Source organism: Centroberyx affinis, unplaced genomic scaffold (assembly GCF_046629955.1).
Source record: "Centroberyx affinis isolate AG114_WGS23_722 - 3 ecotype Tasmania unplaced genomic scaffold, CSIRO-AGI_Caff_v1 ptg000379l_1, whole genome shotgun sequence".
In the NCBI taxonomy this organism is placed as follows: Eukaryota; Metazoa; Chordata; class Actinopteri; order Beryciformes; family Berycidae; genus Centroberyx; species Centroberyx affinis.
In genome coordinates this window covers 128,202-148,296 of record NW_027279048.1, presented here as the reverse complement: position 1 = coordinate 148,296, position 20,095 = coordinate 128,202, and the positions used below count along the sequence as shown (strand labels likewise).

Sequence of the window (20,095 nt, the reverse complement as noted above, 5' to 3'; positions counted from 1 at the left end):
CTTCACCACCTAGTATCCTCAGAAGGAAGAAGCCTCTGATTCCATTTCCCCTCAGTGCCAGTAGGCTAAATGTTAACCATGGCCCCTAGAACAGCAATTTCCTGCCTGTAAGAGAGCGCGTAAGGACAGAGAGAAAAATAACGTGTCAAAATGTAGGCAATGCTGATGCTATTTTATGCCCCCCCCCCAATCCCCAATCCCTTTACCTCTGGGTAAAAAGGGACATATTGCTGCAATGTAAACAAGCTTCATCATCTACAGTTTGGGGATTTACAGCCTGGAAGCCCAAAGTTTTCTCTCACTTTTCAGGGAAGGAATGAGGACAGGGTATGCGTGTGCGTATGCCTGCGCGTGCGTGAGAGAGTAAGCGTGTGTGTGTGTGTGTGTATGGGGTGGTGGTGATGGGGGGGGGCATCAGATGGGAACATTGTAACCGGCAACTCGGGGTGCAGCAGCAGCAGCAGCAATTCATTCCATGGATGAAAGCGGAAGGAGGAGGAGGAGGAGAAAATCCTCTTCTTCGGTGTTCGGATCGACCCGAGCGGGACAGAATAACAACGCCGGACAACTGATCTGAAGCCAGCCAGCGCTTTACTTATACGGAGAGCTTCCCTGAGCCCGCGGAGCAAGGCAGCACCAGCGGCGCGGAGAATTTTCCAGAGCGTCCGTCCATCCGTGCCCGCTCTCCGGGCTCATACAGGTGACAAGACCGGCGCTTATTTCTGCCCTTTTTTTTTTTTTTTTTTTTTTTTTTTTGGCAACTTCACCGCATCCAGTGACTCCGGACTCGTGTGCAATTTTTTTTGTTTTGACGTGACACTGTTTTTTTTGCCCGTTAAGGTCCATATGTGGCCGCGCGTGACGCATTTGCGCCCATTGCTGCTTTTTTTTTTTTTTTTTTTTTAGGCGCGTAGGCTATGTGTTGCGTTTTTAGGACAAGTTCCCGTGCTGATTGGCGGACTGCTCATGTGCGACAGCGTTAACTTCTAATGTCTCCCCGATAGTGTCACCCAGCCTGTCTCGGTGCAGAAGTTGGTCGGAATAATAACAGTGCGGTGCGCAGAGGGGAGAGGGAAAAGAAAAAAAAAGGTGACGGCGGCTTCCAGGAGGTCTTCAGAGCCTGAATTTACCATCATCATCATCACCATCATCACCAGCCCGGTCTGAGGATCCGGTCTGCCCTCTGCCTACTTCGACCCCGTTCGCAAAAGTCTATGTCGGCTGCTCGGCTTGGGCCAAATCTGGTGACATTGTAGCCTCTCCGTGTGGTGACCAGCCCGGGTGGATATGCGGCGCGCCGAGGGAATGTGATAAAGCAAAAAAAAAAAAAAAAAAAAAAAAGGGGGGATTATTATCAGTCCCTCTCCTATTATAAGCTCAAAATGGATGCCGACGACAGGCTATGGAAACACCGCTGGAATAGCCGTTCTCCCCGCCGATCCGCGTGATACCTGAGCCCCTCTCTCCCCCCCCTCCCCCCTCCCCTCCCTCCCGTGTTTTTCAAGTTGGGCTGATAACTGAAAGGTGCGAGGTGTGTAGGATGCAGTCTGGAGTGAAGACGCTCTCCGCAGGTGGAGGTGCGTCACTCTGCTGCCTGCTGCTCCTCTGGCTCATCTACTCCCATCTGCTGCGAGAGGGTAAGGACATTTACATCTGCTCATTATTACCTCTGTCAGCAAGTCGGCGTCGTCTCCGAGGGGGGGGGGGGGGGCCTGGTGCTGGCATGGGGTGCAGCTGCACGCGGTGTGGTCGCATCCCGCCACGCTAGAGAAATCCCTAGACTATAATGAAAATAGCCCTGCAGGGACTTGTCATGTGTCTGTGTAGTGACCTTGTTGTAGGCTGCTTAATAGTATTTTTTTTATATCTCATATGGTATCACTATAACATCCCTATAAGAACTTATGATGTGTTGTAGTGCCCTTATCATACTTTATGGTATTTTGTATCTTCTGTGGAACATTCCTATAGGACATTTTTTTTTAGAGAGTTTATATTTTTTACTGTGATATTTGTCTGGTATCCTTCTCAGTTCAAACTAACCTCACCATTTTCCTTGTTTCGGTGCCGCTTCCCAAAGCAACACACTTCAGCCTCTTTTCTCAGGTGCTAATTTGCAGGGATTGATGCTTCGGTGAAGCCGTGATTGAGCTTCCGGTGAAAAAAGCAACACTCCGGTCAAATAGTTGGCTGTGGCAGGGGGAAAGGCCTGACTCCATGCCTTCATTAGCCTTCTTCTGAGCTACATCATTTCACTCCGGTTCAGGCCACATCCATCCACGCTTTCCTGCTGAATAATAAAACCATTTATCTGCTGGTGCAATTACACCTTCACCCCCCCCCCCCCGGCACACAGCGGAAAGCCAAAGGATGCTTCCTCCTCTGGCGTTTAGCGGGGGCCGGTGTTGTCGAAGGCAGACAGAATACAGACCGGAGCTCTGGAACTTGTTGGGCAAACGTCGAACGCTAAAGTTCGCAGATTAGATCTTCCAATCAAGCGTCGGGCCGGGAGCGTAATTACCCCTGTGGAGGAGGGACGGCGCCCGCATCCATGTCTTTGGCCGCTCGCCGGATACAAAAGTAGACACTGATGTGAATAATAGACTGAAATATCCTCCCTTTTCCTTTAATTTGCAGTGTTTCGGTCCAAAATGCTGCCGTCACTGTCTTCCTCCCTGTCTCTGCTGCTGCATATCATCTGAGGAGTTCCAGCATCCCTCCTCCTCCCCCCCCAGGCATCTATTATTGACTTGTTTTCATCTGAAAATGATCTCATTACCTTGTTATTGTGAGGTGCCAAACCGGTTAATCAATCCGTTATGGATTTGACCACCCCCGGTGTTCCGCAGAGTAAAACTAATCTCCCGGGTTCGCCCGCCCCATTTACTCCTCCGGATATGATTTGATCTTTGACATGCTCTGCGTGCGTCGCTCAAGGAATCTCCTCCGCTCCTCCGCCTCGCTTTGGGCTGAATTTTTAAGGATGAAGGTTGTAGTATTTTTTTAATCCATACTGGTAATCTGCAAATCCTGCTAAAATCCTCCTTTGAAACTGGCTGCTCTGACCGCTCAATCCTGTTGTAAGAGTACGCACATCTGACCGCCATCGCTGTGTTATAATTCGGACTCTCGTTTCATCTGGTTTCATAAGTGAAGCCTGTATCGCTTAGTGTGTGCGTCTCTTTTCTGATGGCAGACCTGTGAGTCAAACCACCTCTTCACCGCTTCCACCTCCACGGCCCCCGAGGGCCCCCGGCAACAGAGCGAGGTGTGGGTGAACGGGTGGGCAGGAGGTGAAGCGGTGTGATTGTGATGGTGGTGGTGGTAGTGCCCCCCCCCCCCCCCCCCCCCCCCTCCACTTCCCCTTCCTCTGTGGCTCATCCGTCATGGCGGGCCGGGACAGGAAATCAAAGCACAGTAGCCTGTCCGCGCACGCCATTGGGCCGGCGCCCGCCACGATGAATGGCCTGTCAGCCCCCCCCCCCCCACACACACACACACACACACCCCACCCCCCCCACCCCTCTCCACGCTGCCAGTTTATTCAACGATAAATTTGGAAATGTCTGGATTTCCTCGCCGGACCCCATTCCGGTTCAGTGGTGCAGTCAGGGAGCGGTGGCAACCCTTCTCTGCTTTGTCAACCGCAAACCTGGGTGGGGGCGTGGGGGGTGGGGACGGGTGTCATTGTGAGGTTGGAGAAAGAGGCATTTTTCTCCTATTTATAAGTTTGAGGTGCATGGACAGTTGGCCTCTGCTGGAATTCAATGCCGTGAATCAGTGCTTTGACTTTAAGTGGCAATACGCAATATCCTCCTACTGAAAGAATGTACTGTATGTAATCAAATGAAGCCTTTGCTAATCCTTAAGATCCCTGTTTAAATTATGTCTCCATCTTTGTTGCTCAGCGCTCACTGCTGTGGTGTTTCTGCACTGCTCTTCCCAGAGATCACCTGTCAATCAAACAGTGTGTCCAGTACTTGACGTCTTTTTCCTTTTTCTGTTGATGCAGTTTGAGTTTCTCTTCTCTTTGTCTGTTCAGCCATGGTGGCTATCGCTGCTCATGCTAACTACCCAGTTCTTCTTCTTCTGTTGATTCCAAACAAACCAGAAACCTAAAATGAAATCACTTCCTGTGCACCAGAGGGTATTCCAACTTTCCAGACACCGGGTGTTTAGAACAGCAAATATAAAAGCTTTCATGACCTGGATATAGGTTGAATCACTATTGTGTTATAGCAATCAACAATAGGACATAGCAAAACAGACATTTATTTCTATTAAAATGTCATGGATTGTTACTTTAAAACTATAATCAAGATAAGTTAGATCAACCAAGTGACTCACAGCCTTGTAATAAATCTGCATCCCAAACTCATTGTCATATTAATGCAACAAGTCACTTAAAGGGGAATACCGCACATGTCACTAGTCACAATTCACATGTCATTTTGATTGCTTCGGACAATCCAATCAGGACTTCCAGACACAAATAACTCTGTCCCAAAGCTAGGAACCCGAGACGACAATCTGTGCTGTCATTCTGATCTCCATGCTATAGATGGGAATGACAGCGCAGATTACACAAGACAGATCTACAGGCTGTTGTCAGTAGTGACTCACTGTGGCTTCTACAATCACTATGGAGCTGCTCCATTGATGAGGGACTCATGCGATCTCTGAAGTTTCATATCCAAATGTCAGTCGCAAACCAGACAATGGTCTTTCATCCCAGGAAATGATTCCAGAGTACCATCGCAGTTACCTTCCCCCCCCCCCCCCCCATCTTTTAACAATTCCGTCTCTATTCTTTCATGGGGCAGATGAATGATGAATTTAAAAAATCTTTGGTCGGTATTCTCTTTTAAGCTTAGGGAGCGCTGCCTATCCATCCGAGCATTGAACTAATCAGAGTAGCAGTAGAATGACTGACTTTTTGAAGCAACAAAAAGGGATGATTTCAAATTCCGGTCCTCTTCAAGCCGGCATTAAGCATGCACAGGGAGGATCGCTTTGATTATGACCTTGGCTGTAAATTGTAAGCAAATCATCCCGGCTTTTCCTCTATAGGCGCCAAAGCTGTAAAAATATGAGCATCTTTATGACAAAAAAATGAAAAGAACTTTTACAGCTAAATCAATTTGGCAGCGCACAAAGCTCATATTTCATAGCTCCCTGACTATGAATTCTGTTTAGCCGTCAGCTTTGACCTCCCTTGTGGTTGAGTATAGTGCAGCGCTCAGTGTATTCCTGCATTGTTATTTTCTCTGTGGAAAATACCGGGTTTGAAACTGCTCCATCAATGGCAGAGCGGTGGAAGTGATTTGAGTTATACTCCTTCAATCTTGTGTCCTGTTCTATTTTCCGTCTTGAGGCCATGATCGCAACGGTAAAGCCACAGATACGCAATTGCTTGCGGAGGCGTAACAGTCTCTCCGATGCTCACTATTTTCTTCATGTTTGCATTAACATAAGGAAAACAAAGGAGTGCATCCTAGAGGGCTTTCTCAGTAAAAAAAAAAAAAATTGAGGTGACTCAGTCAGTCCCCTCTGCGTTACATTCAACAAAGCAGCTATTTGCCTTTGCATTCAGTCTTTATGCCTCAAGCCTGTATTCACCCAGAACCAATTGTTTGAGTGAACTCTACATTGTAATATCACCGCAATCTGGGCTGATGCTGCACCACTGCATTGATTCAGGTAACACATTTATGAGAAGTTGTATATTGACAATGCACATACCCTAACCCTAAACCTAAACCCTAGACAACAACCCTAACCTTAACCCTATGTAGACAAGACCAAAGTTTCAGTGTCGTAGTCCTACCCAGGGATTTATTTAAAGGATAAGTTTGGTGATTTTGGACCTATATATAATTTGTCTCTTACATACCTGCAGTACTTGGACCCACAGAGAATATTGACTCCAGAGTCAGCTGTCCGGTGCTAGGCCACGTTTCTGCTCCGTCCGTTTGTGTCTGAAGGGTCAGATCAGATACGCAGCCATTTACTTCAATACAGCGGATCTGAAACAGAGCTGGATCGGAGGATTTGGAGGGTTCTACGCAGCGGTCTGTTGTGTGTTTGAGCCATTTACACATATAAATGTCACGATTTTGCATATTATAGTAATTTATCACAATGTCCATAAACAAAATAGAGTATACATAAACCAATGCCACTGAAGTAAATGCTGGAGATGAGGTTATCCATGGATTTGCTGACAAGCCCTCTATTTGGCGACTCTACACCTATACTCTCAAAAAAGGGACATAAGTACCCTATGTTTTGCATTAAAGTTCCGGTACAGCTTGAGTTGTTTATGGAAAAATAAGCAAAACTAGATAATTGTGTTCACTTACACATTGGTAAAATGTAGACAGGTGCATCACAACCAGCAGACCCTGGCAGAACAGTAGTGGAACAGGTGTAGCAGTGGAACTGGGCCGCGACAAGTTCGGATACGCAAATCAAACGCATGCAGTGTAGTTCAGGCGTTGGGCCGATAAGACGGCTGTATTTTTGCATAAAATCTTGCCTAGTGCAGCTTTAAAAATTCCTACTTCATTCCTATGGTCTAGTACAATCCAATTACGCATTTGTGAACATGAGCGACTCTCGAGACCAAAGACTCGTACCTGTGATGTCAACAAGATGCAAAACCTGGAACGGCTCCATAGACAACGACTGACTGTGGGCCAGCAGAGTGCTTATTTTGCTGTTATTATAGACAAATGAGCCTCATTCTATAACAGCATAGCATACCTCACATCTCCAGAAATCACCCCGGCAGCTCCCACGCTCTCCTTTACCATCTTTTCTAAATCGTTTCTCTCCCAGCTCCAGATCATACTATATGTTCAGTTGCATAAATATTGATTGGACCGTTGTAGATCTGAAATAGACTGGAGGTATTCCCCTTTAAAGCGTGCACATTAATATAAGGCGTGTGTGTCGCTCCAGTGCTCCGCTGCCCTACTTGTTTAGCAGCAGAGGATCATAGTGGTGTCAGGAAGCGTATAGCATGGGGTCAATGAAACATCTGCTCCTCTCACCTGGTGTCCTATTACATGCTACCTACTGCGCTGCAGGCGTCAAATGGTGTTAACATAATGAGATGCACTTGGCTGTAGCTGCCTTGACTAGCATATGCTTATTTGAATCAGATCGCCATTAGATGTCATCCTGATTTGTTAATAACGGATGGAGCTGTGCGATTAGAATGGGCATGAAGGGAAGATAACAGCTTAGTGCTGCAGGTTATGGTCAAAATGAGCGATGCAGTGGAGGGTAAAGACAGCTAAACTCGCTTTTACCCACCTTTTCATTTGTGGGATGGAAGTTTATTGACTTTTTTATTCATAGTATAGGCAAACAGTGAGGATATGTTATATGAGGATTGGGCTTTCAATGAAAAAAGTATAAATGAATGCTTTTCTGAAAATATACATTTTTGTTTATATTGGTGGCTGTCTTATTGGAGATCATAGTTCACCCTCCTTTGTATTCACCACTACTTCACTGTTTAAAAAAATGGTAATTGCAATTCAAATCGATAACTATCGCTACTACAAACATAACGATTTTGAGTGATCACTTGGGCCCTTAATAATTATAATGTCTCACAGCATTTTAATCTTGCACAGATGAGTAGCTGGGGTCATATCTGATTCGGTACATGTTAATATGATTGTCATGCTCTCTAAACCGTTTTGTATCCACTGGTGCCTTGTTAACGCCGCCATTTTCATACTTGAAAACGCCACTTCTATCAAGAAAGAAATGCAAATTGGATGAAGATAATTACTCAGACTTATTATTGTATGTTAGTGCAGTGATTAGAATTTGATTGGCTCTCTTAGGGAACACTGGTTGAATTCCATGCCAGGAAATGGGGAATAATAACTACAAAAAATATTGTCATGAATATTTAACTGCACTAACTTTACCAGAACAGTCTCTTTTGAATAAATATGATTAGAAACTATAGATTGCAATGACGTTCATTGCAATAAAACCTCACTTTAGTCTTTAGCAGCTCGCAAGTAATTACAATCTATAAAGGAATATTGTTTTAATATGGAAATGGAATCCTTGTCATAGTTCATTCAGTGTAGCCTGTCATATAATTTTATAGCAAAGTCCCCGTGGAGAAGTCAAGCCTTTCTCACAGCCACCAATCTGGAATATGATTCAATGCTTCAAGAATATCGCAGAGGAAGGAGCTGTGACTCATATGATTGCTTTGTCTGAAATTGATAAAGGTATTTAATCAATTAGGAGCAACTACTAATATTTCTGAACTTTCTTAATTTGAATGTATTTGTGAACAAGAAGGAAGGTTAGCTAAATTGGGAGATCTTCATGTTTTATTGAGTCCAACAGAAAATGAATCCCTTGGTCAAACATGTAGTCTGGAGCCCTGGCTGTTAAAGGTGTCAAAAGCCTGTAAAATAGTCAGAATCAATAACGTTGCAAGGTTAACAGGCACATTAACATGAAGCACCGGTACAGTAGTAACATCAGGGTATCCAATTCTGGACAGCATATGACCAAAAAATCACAATCATATACCAATATATTTCATCCTGTACTGTTTTCGCTGAAGTTTCTCATAAATGAACAATCCTCCATCTGTCTTTTTAAAAGTTTAATATCACTTTTATCTTAACTTGTAATTGATTTTCTTCCAGTCCCTGCAAATGGATGATAGCGCAGCTATTTTTGAGATTCAAAATTCGTATCCAATTCCGGACACTTGCTTTCGTCCATGTCGGTGTATTCATTTACTCGATATTAACCCTTTATTAACCCTTCCTGTACCTTCACAATGTTACAGATACTTGTAAGAAGTGCAGGCTATGTACTCAAAGCTCTTATTTTTCCATTTATCAGCCAATACTGATTCTCTACATGAAGTAACTGTCGCTCAAAGTGGGATTTAAGGCTTCCCGCTTCTTGTTCGTGACTAAGTTCGTAACTTAGTGTTTTATATGCTTAGATGTGTATAGATATTTATGAAATTTGATACCTAGCTTCTGAAATGTGTATGAATTTATGTCACTTATCTTTCAGTTGGGAACTCCATATAAAAATGCCGGTAAACACAGCAAATTACGCGAGTGACCGAGTGGCCGGAATTGGATACAGTGTCCGGAATTGGATACAATTCCGTTAACCCTGGCCAATGGGTTGTACCCACAGAACTTGAATGGATAGAACGGTCCTTCCACTGTTTGCCATGATAATTTGGCTAGTACATTTTAAAATGGCGATTATGCAATTGCTATGGTGACAACACAACTCTGGGCATTAAGGCTAAGTGTGTCACGCTTGCTTGAGGGGTAGTGTTAGTGTGAGATGTGTCTGTTGCACGAGGGCTTAGCAAAATGTCAAAACTCAACTGAAAGCTAACGTTAGCGACAAGGCTAACGTAGCTTTCTCAAAGACTGTACTTCTCTCTCTAGCTCTTCTAGTCAACATTAGCATGTTAGCAATCCACGGCAGCAAGGAGACAGAGAAGCTGCTTTGGTTCTTGCTGTAAAACCTCTCACCTCGGCGACTTACCGGATACGGAAGCTAGCCCGTCGGTAAACATCAAAATGGCCGCTGCTCCGACCATCCTGGAATGTTGATTTGAATAGGAATGACCGATCTATCCATTCAAGTTCTGTGGTTGTACGCTATAGCACCCAGATATTTTAAGTGTATCTTTTTCTATATTTTAATCATACCCTGTACATTGCAACTCAAGATATGTATTGCTTTAAGTTGCTAATCTCACTTTACCAATCATTTCTCAGTCCTGCAACAATGGACATAAAATATAGGGAGACATACAGTATGTGGACACATTGCAGCCTATTCCATGTAGAGATATAAAGATATTTATGGCCCTGTGGTTTTGTCATCTGCAATGTTTGATCAAAACATTGATATTGTCCAGCACAGACATGAGTTCACTCGTGTCTTCGCTCTAAGCTGTGCGTTGGAACCACTGTGCCTTAGTATATCTTAGTGTATATATCGCCGCTTTGCACATGTACAGTCTTGTGATTCAGCGATGAGGTCATGTGGCTGCCAGTCGCCGCTCAGAGCCAGTCTCTGCACTCCATATCGGCTTCCCGTAGAGCCCGTAGACGTCGCCTGTGATGGAAACCGGAGCCCGGCCGGCCGCCCGGTGCCATCCCTCACTTGGCACACTTGTCGCCGCCGCCGCCCCAGCCGTATGCGCATTTCATCATCTGAAATAGAGACGAGGCCAAGTGCCTTCGCCGCCGCCGAGTGACAGAAACCCCCTGTCACATGAATTAACTCCCCTACGCATGACGGAGCGCTGGCCGTGGCTGAGGGCACTTTACGAACCGTACCCCCCCACCACCACCACCACCACCATCACCACCACCGCTCCCCACTTCAGCTCACTCCCTCCCTCCCTCCCTATCCGCCTCCTTCAGGCTTATCGCATGAAGCCCATTCATCTGTTCACTGTTGAAACATGGGAGAGAGCGCCGATATCTGATGGCGCTGCCGCCCCCCCCCCCCCCCCCTCCCCAAAGCACCCGCCAAGTGCAGGGACTCGTTTCAGCAAAAAAAAAAAAAACGGGAGTGGAGGGTGGGGTAGGTGGCGGGTGGAGTGGAGGGTGGGGTAGTGGGGTTGATGCCGTGAAATGAAAACGTGCATAGCACTCCAAGCCAGCCCCCAGTTCTGTGTAGAGCCGGTTGTGTTTTATGTCTCCCTAGACTGCTCTAGGCGATAGTTTAATGTAAAAATCCATCCGTCTTATCAGTCTAAATCACAAATTGTGGCTCCAACAGAGAAGAGCGTCCCACCCCCACTAATTCAGATACTGTAGATATACCCAATTTACCCAAATTCAATTCTGCTGTTGGGTATGGTCATTGACAGGAAATCTTCCCACAAATTCTAAATGGTCTCCTAACAGCAGTGCAGTTTACTGACATCACATTACATAATTTCTGGGTAATGAAATCCTTCAATTTTTCAAAAATCCAAACAATTATCGCTCGCAGCCACTTGGGGTCAAATTGTGAAGTTGATAAATGCAGCCTTATTTATGTTATTTGTGACTTTTATCGCCCTCTATCTGCGATCTAGGAATTGCACCAACATTGACAAGTCTCTGGCACAACTTACGGTCACATTTTCAGATTCAATAGAACGAGTAAGGTAGCTAATTAGAGCTGATATCCAACAGAAACGTCCACTAACAAGGTAATATATCACTATGCAAAATAATACTGCTTTGTCATTTGCTTGAGAATGAAATGTGCTGCAATGCTGGTAGTTCACTTGTAGCACTGTCCTCCGTCATTGAGCAGCTGAAAATGGTAGGGGAGGTACCCGACAGGTTCATCATGGTCATTTTGTGCTATTGGGCAGTAAAATACAGTATGTTACTTAATCACCTTTAATTTTGGTGGTTTTTGAGAAGCGGCAATATTAAGGAGTGGTGGTTGGAGCGTGCCATAATACAGTAGCCAGGAATAAAATGGAATTGGAGGGTCTGACCTTATGCTCATCTCAAGTCTGTCCCTGAACTGAGCAGCTTTTATTTCAATGTGTTTTCTTATTCATTCAGTAAGTGAAAGGTGTTTCTTTCTTCAGATTACAGTTCTGAGGTCATGAGTTGCTCTGTATCCACAGTTTTTTAAATTCTGTACTTTACTCTTGGAAAAGGAGCAGATAATTACAGTTCAAATTCAGTCCCATTTGATGGTCACACATGTACTAATTAAGTTCAGCTAAGCAGGCAAACATCTGTCTATTGAATGGTTTTGTTAGTTTGCTCACTTGAGGCTGGTGGTGCACTACTAGACTTTAAATGACTAATTGATATGGAAAATGTGTCCTCGACTGTACATATATTGAAACCTTTGTTCTTCCAGATGTGTGTTTGAAGTATTTCTGAAGGGAGTCGGGAGCCCTAAGCAACGGAAATTAAACTTTGAGTAAAGCTCACTTCTCTGCAAAACATAAGACATATAGCAGTTAATAACTTCCTTGTACACACCAGGTTGGCCCAAATAAAAGACAATTAACTCTGCTCCTCAAAGATTTTCCAATATGCCTCCTAGACAAAATCACTATCTCATCATTAAATGTTAAAATGAGGCTGTGAGCTACAAAAGGCCATGCAGGATGCTTCATTCACTACATCCAAACATCTACGTATTGCAATTGTTACTGCCCTATTGTATTGTTTGCCTATGGCTCTTGGACAGGGAGGGCTGCAGAGCCGAGTGTGTTTGTCTGACTCAGCTCTGCATATATAGAGATTATTGACTAGATAACACTTATCATGTAAAAGCTTCAGCTGCAGTTCTGGAGCCGGAGCGCAACTTAAAACCTTCAGAGTCGTCCGACCTTGTGTTAATCGTGATCCCACGTGTTTGTAGAAGCATTTGCGTTGTGGTTATTCCCACTAGAAATTCACCTCTCTGCGTCCCAAAATAGCTCAAAATGTTCCCCCTCTCCAACCTAAATCATTCAAATTCACTCAGTATGTCATGTGGACATAATTCAAATCAGACTATTTGTTGGGAAAAAGTTGAGTTAAGAGTTTGAAAGTGTTTTTTTTTTTTTTATCAACTCTTTATACTCCCCTGACATGAAAAAGTCAAGATGATGAAGGGAATGCTCCCTCTCAGATGTTTTTAGAGATGGAAAATTTGTATTTCCCAAACAGTCCATTTGCTGCTGAAGCCCCCATGTGAGTTGCCTGTTTCTCCAATTTGCGTAATTAATTTAGATATCACATTCTGACAAACTTCTCTGAAAAAAAAAAAAAAACCTAATAAACCAGACATCCCTAGGCTTGGAGTTATCCATCAATTTGCAGTGCCTGAAGTAATTCTCTTTGCTTGGACAGCAACATGAGAATAGCACAGACACCATGGAGATTTTTGCCTGATATCAGACAGAATTGTCAACTCATTACACTCCATTTCCATCTGCGGTCTGACATTGCCTCCACTCTAACCGATTTCCGCGGGGGAGGGGGATTCAATTTTCCCTAACCAATCACTAGAGACCAACGTATCAGCCTGAATCTAACGTCATTTTAAGTCGACACTGATGCGTAGCCATGACAACACCAGAGACGGTTCAGAAAGTATAGAGCATCTTTGACAACACAGAGCCAAGTAAAAACAAAGTACGACGACTTTTAATCGATTTAGAACAGCCTCGATAGCAGCGTCTATGATGTCTATAGCGGTCGCCATTGTTGTTATTACTCCTCCTTGGTTCCGGGGCACAGCTTGACAACGGCGTTAGTCCCGCCCGTGGTGCTGATTGGCTAATCGTTAGTCCCCCCAGCGCTCATTGGACCGGCTGATTTTTCAACCGAGAAACCGCTGTTTCATGTCACGATGCCAGACCAGAATCAGTCAACGGGCGGATTCAAAGGTCTGGACCCAGGCAATGGAGATTTCTGAGCAAAGGCATTTTGTCCATTTGCTGCCTCACCAGGGCAGCAGGCTTGGTCGTGTTGCAGGTCAACATTACCCAGCAGCCACTGGCATGTCAACCCAACCAAGAATTGGCCAAAATATTTCACAGAATGGCCCATTTACCAGTTTAATATTCTAATTAAAAATTAACTGGAGAAATGGAAAAAGTCACCCTTTGGATAAAGGGAGAAACAAATGGTTTCCAAATGAAAAACACAGTTTTTAACTTACAATTAAGACTAGCCAAATAGAAAAAGAGGCTTTTTTAATAGATTTCGGAGAGCCTTGGATCTCTCTTTTCCACAATTACCAGAGGATCTTTTTTATCCAAAGAGCACACAACCCTCCTATTTAGCATTAAAAGTTACAAAGCAATCCAGCCTGCTGTTTTCTGAGATTTCAGCACATCGCAGTGAATCTCCCATTTATCTATTTTTCATGCTGAATTGGAATATTAAACTGCTAAGCGTTGCGCAGACCGACAAATGGCTCTGCATCTGGGCTGCCTGTTGGTTGTTTGTAACTCTGAACGCCGGTTTCTCCTGCATAATATGTTCGTTACAGTCTCATTATGGTAATGCGATGTACTTTGCTCCTCGCTGCTGTGTTTGGCAGGCCAGTTGGCGGTGGGAACCTGTGAGATAGTGATGCTCAACAGAGACAGCAGCGTCCCCAGACGGACCATCGCCCGGCAGACGGCCCGCTGCGCCTGCCGGAGAGGCCAGATTGCCGGGACCACGAGGGCGAGGCCGGCCTGCGTAGACGGTGAGTGGGACGACTCAGGGGATGGGATGATGATTTCGTTCCTCCCTGGTTGAAAGTGTGCTGATCAGAGAAATCAGCGGCTGGAGCGTTTGGTTGGAATGAAAACCCGCAGACTCTCGGCCCTCCATGACACATAATTGCCCGTCCCTGCTCTAATCAGTATTCCTAAAAGCAGTAGCCTAGAGCAGTGGGTTTCAATCATGTGCAACTGTGACTCAAGAGTCTGCAGGTTTTCATTCCAATGAAACACCACCCCAGCTGATTTCACTTAACAGTTCCCCCTCTCTTGCTGAAAGGGCTTTAGGTAGTGAAATGAAAAGGCAGATGAGAGAGGCGGGCTTTCTGAGAGGAAGGTTGCCGGTTCGAATCTCCCGACCGATTGAGAAAATGTGGGTGGGGAAAGTGAATCCTCTCCCTTCCCTCAACACCTACTGTCACAGTCCCATTGAGCAAGGCGCTGAACCCCACTGGATTCCCAGTGTGAATGTGTGGAACTGTATGAACGTGAAGCAGGGGGGTTAATGGAAAAGAGCAACTTCCCCCTGGATAAATGTAACCAAAAGGTCATTCAGGGAGGTCCCAATGGGCCCCCAGGAAAATTAGGAACAGTTTAATTAAACTATAATTTAATTCATTAGAAATTATCCCAGTTAGAGAACGACTATAAGAATGACTATTCTAATCATAGCCGCCGCTCTCTCCGCTATAATCTCTCCACCTACAGCGCACAGTTCTACAATTCAATGCTAAATCGACAACAACAGAATTCTTCCCATATGGAGTCAATGAGGGTCTGTAGTTGTTTAATGTGTGTCTATTTGGGGGTCCATGACATGAAACTGTTGGTGGTGTTGGCAGTTGGTGATTAGCATAAGGCAAACAACCGCTGATATATCCAAAAATCAGTCATGTTTGATATTCATTAACTCAGATTATTCAGAAACGCAGTCATGTCATATTTGCATATAACATCAATTCGATACTGCTTACTAAGATGTATACTATGAATTTACAATATAAAGACTTATGTCGGCCTAAAAAGTTAGGTAAGCTACAGTATGTTCCATAAATAAAAAGGTGGTAAATTGGTTTTAGTTGTGTTTACCCTCCACTATCAATGGTTAATGATAGGAAGGCTTTGCCAGCATTGCGTCTCTCCCTTTTTTGATGCATATTAGACTCCTATTGGTTGTCTGCTTTATGCCTCCCCCACCCAATCAGTGTGACACCAGCAAATTGGTCAACACTTTGCGTCTCTCCCATCGTCTTCGGTGTGTATATATATAGTGCTGCTTTTTCCTGTTGATTGTTGTCTGATGAAGGCCTCCTTGGCCAGCGTTCAATATGCTCTATTCAATAAGCATTACTTTTAATGGAGAGTGCGTGGCGCCCATCCATTTCGTAATTGTTATTTTTGGGAACCGTTTCGCTTTTATTGGACGGCATCTAGCGGAGAGTGATGGGAGAGATGAGAGGCGGGGGGGGGGAGGAATGACACCGGGGGGGGAGGATAGGCGATGCAGATTGGATCTCACAATATCACAAGCATCAGATGCACCATTAGGTCCGCTACGTCACACAATGACTCATCTCCCCGATGACAATCTTAATCTAATAGGCCTGATATGACCCTGCCGTCCCGTAGAGCCAGTGTCATGCTTTCCACACTCCTTTTAACTACCCCACTCTCTCTCTCTGTCTCTCTGCAGACGGCTCTCTGTAACACTCAACAGATGCTAATTAACTTAGAGAGAACTATGATTACAGCGGCAGGAAATTGATTATTACTGGCTGTGCGCCGCGCCGCGCCCTACACTCCATTAATAGCCAGTGCATTAAAGATGGAACCTGTTGCTCGCGGGCTCATCTAAAAGGCCTGACAACTGCAATGGTGTCCGTCATCACGAGGATTTAAAGGGAAACTCATCCATATTACATACGAACATACGGGTTTAATGCTTTCGCAATAAACATGTTCCTCCTCGACCTTTAGTTCATAAGATATTCAGTTCCGCTTTGTGTTGATGTGAATTCCCATAAATTCTCCTTTGCCCTTCTAAGTATATAAACCAATTTACGGACTTATAAACATATTTATTCTCGCGGAGGCTTTTGGGATATTCCATTTTTTTTCCCCCCGCACTGAGCTGTTATTAAAACAGCAAGGGCTCAGCGTCCTCTGGGTCATATCACTCGAGGTCAATTTCAAGTATCTCTCAAACTCGATAAATCTCAAAGCGAAGGAAGAAGTGGGCCGCTCTCTGCAGTTTCGGGAGATGTGTGAGACAATGTTCCTAATACATGAGATTTGATTTTTTTTTTTAGAATAGTGCTCTCTCATGGAAATGGAAACATCAGGAACTGTCCATGCCGAGTGAATAAAACATTAGGAACTCCTTACCCCTGCGCTCCGGTAGTTTCAAAATGACAGTGATTACAGGTCAAAGTGAAAAACGTCCATAACCTGTCATATCTCCTTCATGCTTGAATGCCATGGAATCTGATGCATGTACCCAGCTATCCTTGCTCTACAAATGTGCTTCCAGGATCATTGATGTATGCCATATTGGATTTTCCACCATCTAGAATTTCTCTGTTTTTCCCCCTAAATGCTGGTACACATGATCATCATTTGCCTATGGAGAGAGTGGTGGCAGTGCTACTTTTGCCTCAAAACTTACTAATATTTCATGCACCCAAACTCTTCTTTTAACTAACGAACGATTCTTCGACAAATAAGAAAAATCCATTTACTCAAGTACTGTACTTAAGTACAATTTTGAGGTACTTGTACATTAATTGAGTATTTCCATTTTATGCTACTTTGTACTTACACTCCACTGCATTTTAGAGGGAAATATTGTACTTTTTACTCCATTTATTTCACAGCTATAGTTACTAGTTACTTTTCAGATCAATATTTTATATTTAAAACATTTGATCATCTTTATAAAATAACTATAAAATAGCATTGTTATAGATTAGACTACCTAAAAGTATAGCTAAATTGTTAAGATTAGCTTCACGTTGACAACTTTAAAAAGCTGCTTACATGTACATGTATGTCAATAAATCAATATTAATATTCCAATAATTTATGAAAAATATAACTCTCTAAATGGGGACAGTTTGCATAATGAGTACGTTTACTTTGATACTCTAAGTACATTTTGCTGCCAATACTTATGTACTTTTACTTAAGTAAGATTTTGAATGCAGGACTTTTACTTGTAATGGAGTATCTTTACATTGTTGTATCGCTACTTTTACTGAAGTAAAAGATCTCAGTACTTCTTCCACCACTGGTGGCTTAGAACAGTGATTCTCAACCTTTTTCATATCAAGGACCCCTGATTTAGTCCACATTAGGGCCACGGACCCCCATTTGAAATCTGAGAATATGTTTATTGTTAGATATGAATTTGTCCAGAATTCCAAGACTATCTGTATTGTAGGTAGAGAGATAACAGAGAAACTATGATCAAAACAGTAATTCTACATTCTCTAATTGTGTTAACTTCTTGTAAATGAAATAATGCTGAAGTTTAACAATTCATCAATTTGCTTGGGACCCCCTGGAACCCCCTCAAGGACCCCTGGTGGTCCCTGACCCCACGTTGAGAACCACTGGCTTAGAAGAGACGATTTGGCGTCAACAAAGGTTTTTATATCCCCGCCTACCTGCTAGCTTGCGCACTTCCGTGACAACATATCAACTAGCCTACTTACGCCTTGTTATTCTTTTTTTTTTTCATGGAACAATATCACACTACATGACAAAAGATAAGTGCAACGCTATTAAAAGTAACTTCTTTTGTTCGTTTTTTTTTTTTCATGAAGTGTTGCAAGCCTGTTTTTGCGCTGCAAGCCTTTTCTGCTCCCTTCCTGTGATGTGAGTTACCGTTGTGCTGGTTTAGTCTGTATACACTGGAGGATTATGTGCTTTCCACTTGCTCGTCTCCCTCCTCTCACTCTAATCTTCTCTCCTCTCCTCCCTGTCTCCCTCTCTCCTTGGCCTGTTGTTGCCATGCCACCGCATCACACTGCAATCATATGAAGCTTGATGGCCACCGTGATAAGAGTCTGCATGCAGCAAAGATATATGCAAGCTGCAAGCGTCACACACTTTCTCTCTCTCCACCTCAGTTTTAACTAACTGTGACATAAATGCTCAAATGTGTCCATGATAGCAGCTTAGTTAACATCCATCCAGCTGTTACTGCTTTGTGTTAGCCTGGTTGTTGTCTAGCTAGTTTGCTAGCATTGCTAACTAGTTGGATACAGGAAAAGACACATCAATGTAGTAATGTTATTAAATGATTGGCATTTTCTTTTTTTTTTGTTCTATCACACAATAAATTGCTTTACTTTATGCACTTCATTTTGTTTTTTTATAGCCTTAACTCCTTTTTACATTACATGTCTCTAACAATGTCTGTTTTTGTTTAGGTAACTCAGTAACTTAAAAGTACTCTGAGTGCATTTTAAATGAGCTACTTTTTCTATTACTTTAGTAGAATTTTTACACAAGTACTTTCACTTCTACTAGGGTAAATTCCAGCAAACCAACAGTGCTTCTACCTTGGATAACATGGTGGTTTGCAGCCGTCTGGCTGTGTTGCTGTGCTGTGGCGGGCAGCTAGGCAGGGCTTGGCACCGCGTACAGGGGGACAGATGGTCATATGTGTATCTGGTGGGAGGTCCAGAGCCGTCCCCCAGCAGGGACCCTGGCAGCTGACGAGCCTGGGCCGACGTCCACGAACTCTGGGTGGAACTCCGACAGTGACGGCAGCAGGACGGGCCACCCAGGTGTCACCCAGCCAGACGGACAGACGGCCTTAACCAGGACAGCCAGCTGTTTCACCTCTGCTACTGCACACCCAGCCATTACAAAACAGGAAAACAAGACTTCGGTTGGCCAAAACTCAGCAAACCATGTTAAAAACGCAGTACAAAACTAATAGCCCACTACTATTGCTAATACTACTGCTACTACTGCTACTACTATGGCTACTACTACTATACTGCAACTGATACTAGTACTGCTAGTACTGCTGCTGCTAACAACCCCATATATAACCAGGAAGCTGAAAGTCTAGTATTGTGTTTGTGTGTGTCTGCATGTGTGTGCGCAAGCATATTGGATAGAGATAGGTTTGATGGATGGAGGCGGGCTGAAGCGAAACTGCAGCGCTGCCATTTTGATGCTGCTTGTGTTATTCATGATGCCTTTGTTGATGACAGTATCACCACAATGCTCTCCCAACAAATGCTCCACGGCTTATGGCACCCGGAAATTCATCAAGTCATCATAGATCAAGTCAAACTGTCATAGATGGCATTGAAAAAGTAACAAGGGCATGCTATGGAGCACCTAGATACTGTGGCAGGAGCTGAAAACGCATTTATTTTAGCCAGCCTCGGCTACTCCGGGTTGGTTGGCTGATGCACTCCGCGGTTAGTCAGCACTCCCCCCCGCTTTGCCAGCTCAGCTTTTATTCTGTGCCCTGGAAATTGAGTTTTGCTGGCCCTGTAATGTACTCAAAACTACATCTGCAAGTGACTGATAAATCTACGCTTTGTTGCGCCTGACGGATGGCTGTGAAAATGGAAATTCACCGCGGCATGTTGCTGTGTCAGGAGCAGGGTCGCTTTAGTTCCCCCCCCCCCGTTCATCGAGGAATCGCTGGGTAGGGTGAAGCAGAAATGACCGCTCTGTCCTAAAATCTAGTTGCGGGCCTTTAATATTTTGTTTAGCTTGTTCTGTTCAGTGAAGTGACAGGGGGATGGAGTGCTTTGTTCCGTTGCTCTGTCCACAGTAAACCTAGCTTCCTTATTGCACTGTATGCACCTT

General features: G+C 44.1%; 1 protein-coding gene across 1 annotated transcript in view; it reads left to right on the top strand.

Annotated features, from left to right (window-relative positions):
- Positions 1 to 1,540: 1,540 nt before the first annotated feature.
- LOC139641494 (chemokine-like protein TAFA-3) overlaps positions 1,541 to 20,095 on the top strand; it is a 66,486-nt gene continuing 47,931 nt past the window's right edge. The window contains exons 1-2 of the mRNA XM_071515910.1: positions 1,541 to 1,637; positions 14,092 to 14,241. Of these exons, the coding sequence (XP_071372011.1) occupies positions 1,541 to 1,637; positions 14,092 to 14,241 (247 nt within the window). The remainder of the gene's footprint in view (positions 1,638 to 14,091; positions 14,242 to 20,095) is intronic.